We start from the raw sequence: 12,998 nt of genomic DNA, 5'->3' as shown, positions 1-12,998 counted from the left end.
ATTCAGAAGACTTTATTTATCCCCGAGGGGCAATTGAGAGACTGACCTTGCCGACCGTACATACAATACACAAACATCACATTGGGGAGACGGGTCAGGCTAGGTAGCTGGCCGGTCAGCCGCACGAGCAGCGACCCGGAACCGAACAATGGAAAATGCACAACATCAGGAAAGACGAGGAGAAAAAAGAACCCCACCCCCCCCCACCCCAGACTGAGCTTCAACAGGGAGATCAGTTTGAGAACAGAAAACGAAACGCCTCTGCGCATAGCACATGAAAAACTCTTAATACAGCATAGAAACACATGACAAGCAACAGGGATGGGTAAAAGGTGAGAGACAGCCAGTGTAGACAGCGCATCCGGGGGTGGTGGTGTCAAAGAGCAGGTTCTGAGAACTCACGACCGCCGTGAGCTTCTCCAGCATGTTATCCAATTTTCGCTCAGAGGTCTTATTCTGAGTGACTGAATCTTAAAAGGCCATTAAGACTATCGTTAATGATGCTAGCGGCCAACTAAAAACAACAGACATGAGTCACTTTCAGTCTGTTTTTGCAAAAGCCAATAATTGAATCTTGACCTCGTGACTTGCCATTTATAGTGCTGCTCTTTAGGACAGTGCTTATGATATGAGAGTTATGACGGATACGAAGGGAACGTCAATCTTAGAAGAATCTGGGTTTGTTTAGTGGCGAAATCCATTTTCAGTTGAAATTCTTTTGGAGCTGCTGCACATACTTGTCTTTGTTTTCCTCCTCACTCACAGCCAGAATGAAACCCAGAAATCACAATAAGGTTTTGTATAATTTGCTCACTCTGTTCCCTGTGTTCACTCTGCAGATGGGGCTCTTGTGTTTGGCCCTGCTGGGTCTGAGCTCGGCGCTGGTCTGTCCCGATGGAGGCATATGTCAGGGCAAAAACACCTGCTGCAAGAATACTGAGGGGGGATACGGATGCTGCCCACTACCACGTGTGAGTTACCATCACTGCTGTGTCTGACCTGGATATTAATCAAGTACGCTATTGTGCTTCTATAAGAATTAAGAGGATGGGTAGCAGCCAGGTGCTGCTAACCAAATGCACTTGATTCATTGATCATCAGTGAGTGTGAAAAAGTTGGCTGGTCTGAAGCATTCGTGTGTTTAACAGTGCTGAAGAGGGAAGATCCCAGTAATGATCTCAGAGGAGCAGCTGTTGCTGCCCATCAATCTAAGGGAGGGTTATAACGCCATTTCCAGTCTGTCTGAAGTTCATCATTCTACAGTGAGATAATTCACAAGTGGAAAACATTGGATACAGTTGTCAGTCTTCCCAGGAGTTATGTCCCAGCAAATTTACCGTGAGATCACACCGTCCAATGCTTAAACTGCAAAAAAAACAAGATCTGCATCTCACACTCTACATGCCTCAGCGTGTTAAAGTTCGTGACAGTACAATTTACAAAAAACAAAAGATACTAAACAAAAAAACGGGTATGACTTGTTTACAAGTGTCAGGAAAAAGTGCCTTGTCATGGCAGCACAGCTTAGGTTTGCAGAGTTGCATGTGAATGTTCTGCAACTCTTGTGGAATATTCACATGCAATGTTTGTTTGGCACTGTATAAATAAAGTTTGATTTAATCTGTCCAAATGACAACAGCACCTCAGTGCACTTTATATTATATGATAAAGAGCCTACAATGATTGAAAGAAACCCCCAAATTGGATGACCCTGATGAACAAGCACTTGGCAACAGTGGGGAAAGAAAAAAAACTCCCTTTGAACAGGAAAGACTGGAATCAGACTCGGGGAGGGGCAGCAGTCTGCCACGACCCGACCGGTCGTGGCAGGGGAGGAAGATGGGACAAAAGATGCTCTGTGGAAGAAAAGCCAGAGATTAATAATAACATCAACATCATCAACAATCATGGGATGTGCCCAGCAGCCTAGGCCTGTTGCAACATAAATAAGGGAGGGTTCAGGGTCATGTGATCCAGCCCCAAGTACATGCTTTATCAACTCTAATCTTAAAACGTCATTCCAAATGTCAGCACAGTGGTGGAGAGCTGAGGGTTTGTTTCACAGCCGCAGCGTTGTACTCTAGAGTCAAACGGTCAAATAAAGCATGGCCCAAACTGGATCATGCATCAGCACGGCAGCAAATCTACAACAGAATGGTGAAAAAAGAAAAGACTGAAGTTGTTGCAGTGGCAGGGCAAACTGCAGACCTCAACCCAACTCAAGTATAGTCAGGACCTTCAGAGAGCTGTGCATAAATGAATGCTATATGCCTCAATGAGCTGTAGCAACGCTGCAAAGAGTGGGAAAAATTCCTCCACTGCCAAGTCAAAGTCTGATGGTCATGTAGAAAAGAATTCAAGTTGTTGTTGCCTTTAGCGAGCTGCTGAGGCATGGCTTGTACTTGGTTTTTCACATGACAGCAGAGGGTCCTGTGAAAATTAACTTTCTCATGACTATAAAGATTACTTAATGCAGAAAAGAGCATTTTTATCCATCTATAACAGTCATTAGACGGCCTTTAATGTCGCAGTAGGTTGGGTCACATGGAAATCAAGCTCGTGCAACTGTTGCGGTTATTGCACAAGCGGCCAAATGCTTGGGTTGACTTGCATTCCACCATGACTGCTTGAACTAACACAAACGTGTGTTTATTGTTGTATTGTGATTGTCTGAGAAGTTCCATTGTGTTCTCCTCACTTCTGGTATCAAATTCACTTGCTGGTTTGCTTTCAGGGAACAAAGCTGTGAGGAACTAGATTCAAATGATATGTTTGGGCAAAAACTGAGAATCTATTTGCAGAATAATCCCTTTTATTTCAACCCATTGATGAATGAACCACCCCCCCCCCTTTCAACATTCAACAGCTCACACACTGCAGCAGGGGCTACAGTTTTACCCACATACACCACTCTGGCTTGACCTGCAGCGTGTGAGCTGTAGAGTACAATTTTTTTTTTTTTTTTTTTTTTTTTTTTTTTAAAGAAACTATCTGAGAGGAATAAGACGCGCACTCAAACTCGGGCTGTTTCTCAGCCATAAACTGCTCTCACTGAGAACTGAGTGTGCTGTGCTGATCGAGGATGACACAGGGGGTTTTTATTTATTTCCTCTGTGCTGGGGCGTCTTCCTTCTGACAGAGTTTTATTTTGAGAACTTGTTCATATTGCTCACATACTGAAGGGGAGTTCTTTCAGAAATATTGTAGTAGACAGTTTAATAGAACAAAACAGTCCACATACAGTTTCATATAATGACCTTGAACATTATGCATATTATTGACAGTATGTTATTTATGACTTTTGTAAAAGAGTTGCAGGATATTTTGTACTATAAACTAATAAAACTCGGTATTTATGTTCTGCATGGAAAAAATAGTTTTTTAAAATTTCAGTTTGCTGTCACTTAAAATTAAAATTATTTTAATTTTTATAAGGTTTCCTCTCATGAACCTGTTTGTCTTACACTCTGTTTGAATCCACCTGTAGGCAGAGTGCTGTTCAGACCACCTCCACTGCTGTTACGAGGGCACGCTGTGCGATCTGGTCCATGAGAAATGCGTCAATAAAACAGTTTCCCTGCCGTGGATGACACGACTCCCGACCACACCTCAGGTGAAGGGGGTGGGGCAAAGCTTAGCTTCTGTCTTTAGAAATCTTAATGCTGATTACCCCACCAACAACCATTGAAGCTGTTTTGGGAAGTTATATTGGAAGATTATCTTAAAGGAAACCCCAGTGAACCAAGCTCAGTTTTGTTATTTGTATGTCCTCCTGGATACGTTGGCTCAATCGGCGTTATCTATCAAAATAATGGAATCATCTTATCTGCCTTGTATGTTTCTCCCACCCCAAAAACAAATGACATAAAAGAATAACACGCATGGCTAAACAAGGTGTTTGCACATTTCAAAAACATTCCTCGCACCTCTTCAGAGTATTGAAAGGCACGATGGTGTCGGTTTCACGATGGCACTCCAAGCAGAGATGCTTCGACCTCCCCCACACAGGCTACCTGATCTCTCTTGGTGCAGCACCAAGATCTTTCCAGGGACTTAATCTCTCCAGCAGTTGTTTCTTTTCTTGTCTTGCAAGGAAAAAACAATATTTTATATCTGTATATTACACTGTAGCTGAAGTGATCTTTCAGTGTGTTTGGATTGATTGAACTGTTCATATTTGAGTGTTTTAAACCTTTTGTTTGTTTGACCATGTGGCATCCTTGCATTTGTATGCGTTGGCTGTGATGTGTGATTGCTCCAGCTCGAGGAGACGGTGAAGGCAGTCGTTTGTCCGGACCAGGTGTCTGAGTGTCCGGATGGCACGACTTGCTGCCAGCTTCCTGACAGCTCCTGGGGCTGCTGCCCCTTAGCCAAGGTGACACACATGAACACAAACACCATCTTTGCCTAAAATCACTAGCTCCACACAAGCCCCAGGTTTCTCACACCAAAAAATGATCAGCTGCTTCTTGCATGAGTTCTTGACATGCTGCCTGTGTAGGTTTGTAGCTGTTTAAAATGAAATGTGATGCATTTCTTCACCAACACTATATGTTTAATACGCACTTCAGTTTTCCTCAAGTTTCACACAAACATTCAAATGGTTTCAGACCATGTTTATAGATGATGTAAAGGATGCATAGGCTTAGAAAATGCAACATCTTTAAGAATCTTAAAGTTTATGGCAACCCTTCTACTACCACAAATTCCAGACACTTCATTTAGTGATGACAGTTTTAAATTCTTAGCGGTGATCATTCATTTACAAAAAAGTCATTAGACTTGTAGTCTACTGCGGTTGTGTCCGTGTTGCGTATATATTTGCCAGTGTCTTCAATGATGTTGCCTCAACACTCATTGAGGGCTGGTTGTGTGGTTCTGAAGTTGCTTCATGAACAAATTGGCTGGCAACACAGAATGACACTGCACTTCTGCCACAGACTCCACATTTTCTAAAGTCAAAATTAGTGAGTCTGACCTTTTGTTGAATCACTTATAGCTGCTGATGTCAGCACTCTGAAGCTGCAGCTGACAGTAAAGGCAAAGAGGGGAGAGCTTGATCGATCCTGAAAGCAGCTAAAACTATAAATGTCAGTCTCTACAGTAAGTGTTAAAAATGTCAGACATTTAGGACTTGATTTGGACACCCCAATAATGAAAACTTTATATATTTCAGCTTTTTCGTATTCTAATAATGGCTAATATGGAGTGAATGTAATTCTTATAATCTCTGTATACTCCTGGTGGAAAAACATTTAAAAATGTCTGCGTTCAGAGTGAAATGACCATTTTAAGGCATTTATTTGCTTCAAATGAAACACTGACTTTCTTCACTATTTAAACTCATTGAAGCTGCAGCATTACCTTGGATTCAGATGGTGTTTGTTGGCTGCACATGCAGTGATCAGTGCTCATTTGCTTTAATAGAAAGGCACATCTGCCTGTTTTATTCAAACTACTCTATATACTGAATTTAAAATGTCTCACGTGCATCAACTATTCATTTTCATGTCCCAGTTATAGATCTATAGTGCTGGTGTGCTTCACTATCCCTGTCAGAAATGATCTTCTTCTCTCTGCAGGCGGTGTGTTGTGACGATAGGCGCCACTGCTGCCCTGAGGCAACAAAGTGTGATATCGCTCACTTGCGGTGCGTCTCTGCCTCGCTGGAGTCCTTCCCCCTGCTGGTGAAACTACCTGCTAGAAGGAGAGGGAATAACCCAGGTGGGGATTACCTCATATAAATAAACTGTGAAATGTGATGATCATGTATTCACTTACGTTTCTAAATTTATATGCAGATGATACTGTAGTGTTAACAGAAGACTGCGTTTCTTTTTAGGTCTTACTACTTTTGTAGCTTCTATTGGCAGTTCAGTGTCATGCCCTGATGGGAAAGTCAGCTGCCCAACCGCTTTCACATGCTGTCTGCTACCCAACGGAGAGTACGGCTGCTGCCCATACCCAAAGGTAAATATAAATGCTGTAGGTGTAGTACAAGTGATTTGAAGTAAAGTCTTCCAACAGTTTCCAGTGTTTTTCATATTTTTATGTCACTGAATTAAAGCTGTTTGATTCTTACTGTACTGATTAGGGGGAAAAATGTAAATTAGGAAAACATTGACACGAGGGCTACTAATGAGGCTAAAACGTCCTGTGTTTGAATCTCATGCAGGCCACATGCTGTGAGGATCACCTTCACTGTTGCCCTGCCAACATGGAGTGTGACCTGAAGCATTCACAGTGTAGGCGTGGCGAGACCGTCATGCCCCTGATGAAGAAGATCCCTGCTGTAGCCAATGACAGTAAGTCTTATCTTTAAATTAAAAACAAACGGTGAACAGGATTTTTATTGATGGATCCTGTGTCACTTCTGTCATCCCCTCAGTCAGTTGTCCAGACAAGAAGGCATTTTGTCCTGATCTCACCACATGCTGCAAGATGACCAACGACACCTACGGCTGCTGCCCGATGCCCAATGTAAGTAGTATGAAGTCACCAAGTGATGGGGTCAGTTTAGATGAACAGAAAGTTGCAGAGAGACAAACTCTTACTATCTAAAGGTCATTGTGAAACTTTTTAATATTTCATCAGGTGTTTAGTCTTTTTAGGTTTCAAATAAGTGGCATATTTAACAAAATGAAGGCTGCTTTTGGTCAAATGTAATGAGTCCCAATTTCCTTTCTTTTATGAATTTAAAATACTTATGGAGACTTGATTCAAAGTGTTAAGACTTCCTTTTGGTAGTTTTTCTCTGGAACTCTCAATACGAGGTTGATAGAAATGCTAAAACGCTGCGGTGAAGTCATCATTAGACTGAAAAATCAGAATAAGCTGCACAGTGCTTCAAAATGAATGGATAATTAGCCAAAAAACACAGCAAAATGAAGGCAGGGATATTCTTCAGTGTACAAGTCCTTCACCTGAGCTCTGCCCAATAGAGCAGCTTGTCAGTTACTGAAAGCACAAAGACTCACAAAATGAAGGTAGTTGCAGTAAAGGCCCAGGAGAGCAGCTCATGGGAGGAAATGCAGTATTTGAGGTTGAGTTCTCACTTTCACACAATCATTGATTGCAAAGATTTACTTCTCTTCTTTCAGGCCGTCTGTTGTTCCGATCGCGTCCACTGCTGCCCTGCAGGCTCAGAGTGCGACCTGTACCACAGGACCTGTCTGTCTACCCAGAGAAACCCCACCATGACTCTGGCAGAAGCTGCGACCGAGCTCCTTACAGTCCAGAGAAAAGGTGAGTGAGACGGCCATCGTCACATCTTCTGTGATCAAACTGTAAATGTCTAACGTGTTTCAGAGGAAAACACGTTTTAATACAAACTGTTTTATTAATATCTTCAGTAATGTTGCCTTAATCTGTTTTGACTAAAATTCATCAACTTTAACATTTTGATTTGATTGTGTGGAGTGGGAAGAAGCTTTTCTCCATCTGTTTTCATCTTGTCAGTGATTGGGTTTCTTTGTGCCAAAATTTGACAAGGAGGAAGAAGAATGTGTGAAATGTATATCTGGTTGTGCTGCATTGTGGGGGGTGGGGTGGGGGGTTCCCCCTCAAAACGTTTCACTGAGTCGAGCAGTGTTACAGGAGTCTAAAAATGTTAGCTTCTGTCATGGTGATTTTTATTTTCTGCATGCCTTTCAGTCCATTCCATCCCCTGCAACGAGTCTGTGGCCTGTGCTGACAGAAGCACCTGCTGTAAAACACTAAAAGGAGACTGGGCCTGCTGTCCGTTACCACAGGTACTTGCCTTTAATGACCTGTTCTCCTTTCCGACAGGGACTCTAACTCATTTGAGTGAGTTATTGTCAATTAATAAACATGAGCAGATTTTATTAATGGACTCTCCTTTAGGTAATGTAGTAGGTTCATTTGCAGACTCTAAGTCTGGGTTCCGCATCCCTGCAGGCTGTGTGCTGTGAGGACCACCTGCACTGCTGCCCCCACGGCACCATTTGTAACCTGAAAAGCTCCACGTGCGACGCCTCCACAGGTAACGCCGTGACTCCCATGCTTGGACACGTGCCCGTATTTCCTCTACTGGAAGACGGTAACAACAGGTGCGACAAGTCAACGACATGTCCTGGGAAATCCACCTGCTGCAAGACTGCGAGTGGCAGTTGGGCCTGCTGTCCGCTGCTTCAGGTAATGTGGGGCTGAAGTGAAGACTGCCGCCTTCTGTCCTGTCTCTAGTTTTCAAAATGCTGAGCTCATGAAAATCCTGTAACCACAAGTACATCAGGCTCAAACCACCAAGACAGAACTGAGCCAGATTTTTCTGAGGGCGGCAAACTCATGCTGACGTGAACCGTGGCGCAGGTCAGCGGGTGAGCTAGTAACAATGCGCTAATTCGTAAACAAACATGATGCCAATTTATTTCAATAAAGACTCACAAAGAGGAAATTAGTGGGTGTTAAACAAGCAGACTCGATGAGGGAGCGGGTACTGATCACCACCTTTGGAAAGACGTGCTAAATTAATGCTGCCCAGGACGCTCACACAGGAGAGTTATGATCTTAAGAGTTTAAATTTGTAGTTTAAAAAAAAAAAAAAGAAGTTGTGAGCTTAAATGGCTTTCTAGTAGTAGTTCGGTGTAACACTCTGGTCTGTATTGTGTGTACCCGGCAGGCTGTTTGCTGTGACGATCACATCCACTGCTGCCCTCACGGCAAAGTCTGCAACTTGGCAGCCGAAACTTGCGATGACCCTTGGGGCTTCTCTCCGCCCGTCTCCTGGCTGACAAAGGTACCAGCTCTGACCTTAGAGGTGGAGGATGAGAAATGTGACGAGAAAACCAGATGTCCATGGGGCTCCACCTGCTGTAAAATGAACTCTGGACAGTGGGCCTGCTGCCCTTTACCTCAGGTCAGCATCTCCTTTCTGCCTCCTGATCATATGTGCTGGCCAGATTTAACTCGTGTGTTTTGATGTGCAAATAGCCGAGGGTTTGTTTGTTCTTGGTGTCAGCTGTGGTTGTTTCTGACATCCAGTTCTAATTTTTCTTACTGATACTTGGATTATTTTTATCCAGAGCACATTCAAACACAACAGAAATTGTAATAATTTAGTTAACATTAACCACCGAGCCTTTGTAATTCCTGTGTGATCCCAGGAGTGCTTTCATGGTGCATAAGTAGCTCATCTTTAGGTCATCACTAATTTCTGGGTGGTTATTTGTTTACTGTAGTAGTAGATGATTTGACCAGTATTTCAGGAAATGGGCTTGTAGATTCCAGCTTCCAGGTCTTGAAAGTTCACACACATCTGTTAAGCCCTATTTGCACAGGATTAGTAGTACCAGGGGACCTCATGTGATTTAGACACTTGCATGCCCCTCCTAATCCTGAATTAAACTCATTAGAGGTCCCCAGGTAATCTTAGATCCAATGTGAACAGTGATTACAGTCCAGCTTAAGACGTGTGATGGTTAGAAAATGTCAATCAAACCCAAGTCTGAGGATGGAAAATAAGAAGTCAGCTGTGGCTGAGTGCATTTCAGTAACGTCTCAGTCACACTAGTTAAAACAAAAAAGAAAACGGGACAGCAGCCTCCTTGTAACTCGGAAACTTCAATTGAATATGTATTGAATTTTTATTTGGTCTGTAACTGTTGGCAATTAGATGTGTTGACCAACCTGAAAAATGCTCAACCTTTGGACGACAACCCGTCATAAGCTGAATACATCCGCTGACCTTCCAATAGGCAACTGGTCTCAATTGAAGGCTGACCACATCTCATCTTTGTTTCTTCACAGGAATCAACTTAACTGGCTAACAGCCAGTTGTGTTCTTGTTAATCCATAAAAATGAAATGTTGCCAAGCGCTCGTATACCTGAGTGGATTTTTCAGAGGCAAAGACGGAATAATCGAAATTCAAAAGTCTGAATTTTAAATTTTTGTATATAGACACGTTAAATCATCCATAATACTCCTTCTCTTTTGGGAAGATGTAACAGAAAACACTGAGATTTACACCTGGAACCAATGGTTTAACAACAGAACTCTTAATAGTAGACAGTTGGTTGGTGTTTCAAAGCTAGAGGTGCATCATAATATGGTGTCAAATAAAATGAGGATAACTTTCCCGCTGTTTCATCAATAGAAGAGCAGCCTGATGTTTCGAAGGATTTCAGTCTGTGATGTAGAACTCGTTCCTTGTTTCGTTCCAGGCTGTGTGCTGCAACGATCACAAGCACTGCTGCCCCAAAGGCTACAAGTGCAATGTGGCAGAGGGGACCTGTGACAAACCCGGTGGCCTCAGTGTGGCCTGGCTGCAGAAGATCCCGGCCCTGCAGGAGGAGCCTGGCCGGACTGTTTCCAATCCAACTCGGAACATGTGCGACGCCCAGACCAGCTGTCCCAGAGACACGACCTGCTGCTTCATGGAAAAGGAACACAAATGGGGCTGCTGCCCTCTGCCGAACGTGAGTTTAACCCCTCTCTTTTTAAATGATTAATTCTTTTTAAATGGGAGAGTGTCAGTTACCCGTGTTGGCCGTCAGGCTGTCTGCTGCAAAGATGGAAAACACTGCTGCCCCAGCGGATACACCTGTGAGCCCCACCACTTCTCCTGCTCCAGAGGTTCCCATGTTATACCGTGGTTCGCCAAAGTGAGCGCTGTAACGGAGCCGGGCGCCATGATCGACGTTAAATGTGACAACAAGAGCAGCTGCGCTTCAGGGACGACCTGCTGTAAGCTGAAGACCAGAAAGTGGGGCTGCTGCCCGCTGGTCAAGGTTTGTGCATCAGTGATGTTCAGACTGTTATTAAATCGAGTTTTTCCACAAAGGTGCTCATTTGATAAGATCACAAACTTGCCTGTGATATTTCTGCAGTGTCTTGCTGATGTAGAATATCATTTGGTTTCACAACAGACTAAAATGAATCAGATGGCAGTTTCAAAAGTGATTTAAAACCGGTTTTCTTTCCTGTTTAAACAAATTTAGTGCTTATAGCAGGAAATTGCCATTTAGACCTGAAATGCTTCACTCGTGGCTGTAACATGTTAATATCCAGCATCGTGGTCTCTCCTCAGGCTGTTTGCTGCACTGACCACGAGCACTGCTGCCCTCAGGGCTACACCTGCAACATGCAGACAGGAACATGCGAGAAGAAACAACACTACCACCACCTCAGCACCATCCCTCAGATCGAAGTGCTACAGTCTGTGAAGGAGGCAGAGGATGAGGAGGATGTGGCGTGTGACGGCAGGGGCGAGTTTCGCTGCTCCAAACAAGACACCTGCTGTAAGATCTCCGCCACGGAGTGGAGCTGCTGCCCCTCCCCCAGGGTACGTTCACCTGTCAGTCCCTCCCACTTACATTTGAAGTCACTCTTCCAGCAGTGACTTTGGATGGTCTTTGTTCTAGGCTTGATTTTTGAATGTTTATGTTAAAACATATCAGGTATACTATATGTTGCTGTGCTGCTACTCATCTTTGATGATCCACTTTTATTGTTGCTGAATTCATTCAGCTCGTATGTGTTTGTTTAAAGTATAAAAGAAGTTTGAGCCTTGCCAATTGATTCAGTGCTGAACACGCTCTCTCTGTTCTCAGGCCGTCTGCTGCTTTGACTCGAAGCACTGCTGTCCTGCTGGGTACTCCTGCGACCTGAAGGCCGGAGGCTGCACCTTGCAGACCCAACTGACCTGGGACTCGTGGTTTGGGGACCGAAAGAGAGACACTGTCCCCCACGGACTCTAATCCACTGAGGTGCAATGATGATCTCAATCTTTCCGTTATATCTACTACTGGTGTTGTCTGTGGACAAGAAGGGCTTCTTCCTGTTTCATTTCATGGAGGTGTATTCACCGAGTTTTTTGCACTCTTGAGTATTTTGAGTTTTGTGTGGTTGGGGGGGGAGATTTGGTCCGCATATGCAGGAAAAACATCTGTTTAATTGCTTTTTGCCATTGAAGGAATTTTAGTGAAGTTGAAGTAGATTTCAAGGGGGGAAGCAGGTCAGACCTAGCCTGGATGCTGGTTGAAAATATTTATTGCACTCCTTCAAAACCACTCCACATTTAGGCTTTACAGTGCGTCTGTTAAAGGATTACTCCGGTCTGTTTCAACCGGTCTGCCGTGTTATCTGTTAATGTCAGATCTGTCATTAATGCACTCTGTAGTTTTCTTATCGGTAACAAATCCCACTTGAAAATAAACTTCAATGAATTTGTCTCTTTTTGAAAGTCGATTGTTTCTGCTGATTTTTTTTTCTTCTTTTTTTTTTTTCTTTTTCCTTCAGACAGAGTAGCTTTGCACGAGTGACCTTAAAATAATGAACCCACACAGGGAGCTTGGCACCTGCTCCCAGTTAATCCTGTCTGAAAGTGGCTGCTTCACTCCTTTAGCTCCATGTGTCTTCTGATTGGCTACCCAAACCTTTAAACAACAGGTGGGTGCGGCGGGCGGAGAAAGCGCTTTTAAACCTTTAAGATAGAGGAGCAGGTTTCTGTAAGCTTTTGTACCAAGGTTGGCAGTTTGAGTTTGTGGAACAAATCTTATGCATATTTTGATGGCATTTGTTGCTACTTTCACAAAAAACTCCTGATTATTAGTGTTTAAACGTGAGTGCACAGAGCTGGTCTACTTCTCTGGAAGAGAATCATGAATGTACAAACTGCCTTTTTGTGAGCAACATTTCCTAAATAATCTGACTTTAACCTTTCCTGGTAGTTTATTCAGTAAAATGGCAAAGCCACAAATTAAGCACTTTAACAGTGAGAAACCACAAATCTGAACAAACTAACAAGTAGCCTTTAGAATTCCCCCGTGTTTCTGAATTTATTAATGCAGCTGTTAATTTGACTGTTTCAGGCTTAGAGGATGAAATCGAGCTGTCAGATTAGAACTGCTGGGATTGTGGGCGAGACATTCACTTTATGGTAAAGTGGTTTTGGTGTCTGGGGACTTGATTTTTCACTGACTCTTAAGAGTTTAAAAAAAAAATGAAATCATACAGCAGACTGTCAAACATTATTGTTGT

The 12,998-nt window shown here is 43.3% G+C and overlaps 1 protein-coding gene across 4 annotated transcripts in view; it reads left to right on the top strand.

The window, feature by feature from the left end:
• The window catches only part of grnb (granulin b), a 35,356-nt gene extending 22,577 nt beyond the window's left edge, over positions 1–12,779 (top strand). Inside the window, exons 3-18 of one of the 4 annotated variants that reach the window (XM_039616284.1) lie at positions 831–971; positions 3,488–3,613; positions 4,262–4,375; positions 5,583–5,724; positions 5,843–5,970; positions 6,176–6,305; positions 6,389–6,480; positions 7,101–7,245; positions 7,654–7,751; positions 7,918–8,154; positions 8,639–8,875; positions 10,181–10,435; positions 10,514–10,747; positions 11,047–11,301; positions 11,570–11,725; positions 12,258–12,779. In XM_039616284.1, coding sequence (XP_039472218.1) covers positions 831–971; positions 3,488–3,613; positions 4,262–4,375; positions 5,583–5,724; positions 5,843–5,970; positions 6,176–6,305; positions 6,389–6,480; positions 7,101–7,245; positions 7,654–7,751; positions 7,918–8,154; positions 8,639–8,875; positions 10,181–10,435; positions 10,514–10,747; positions 11,047–11,301; positions 11,570–11,716 — 2,481 coding nt within the window. In that variant the 3' untranslated portion in view covers positions 11,717–11,725; positions 12,258–12,779. Of the gene's footprint in view, positions 1–830; positions 972–3,487; positions 3,614–4,261; positions 4,376–5,582; positions 5,725–5,842; positions 5,971–6,175; positions 6,306–6,388; positions 6,481–7,100; positions 7,246–7,653; positions 7,752–7,917; positions 8,155–8,638; positions 8,876–10,180; positions 10,436–10,513; positions 10,748–11,046; positions 11,302–11,569; positions 12,205–12,257 lie in introns of those variants that run through there. The other 3 variants (XM_039616285.1, XM_039616283.1, XM_039616286.1) reach the window with 3 other exon arrangements.
• The last annotated feature ends 219 nt before the right edge of the window (positions 12,780–12,998 follow it).

Source organism: Oreochromis aureus, linkage group 8, assembly GCF_013358895.1.
Source record: "Oreochromis aureus strain Israel breed Guangdong linkage group 8, ZZ_aureus, whole genome shotgun sequence".
NCBI classification, from domain to species: Eukaryota; Metazoa; Chordata; class Actinopteri; order Cichliformes; family Cichlidae; genus Oreochromis; species Oreochromis aureus.
Note: the sequence above shows the minus strand (reverse complement) of the source record. Positions and strands in the feature narration are given on the sequence as shown.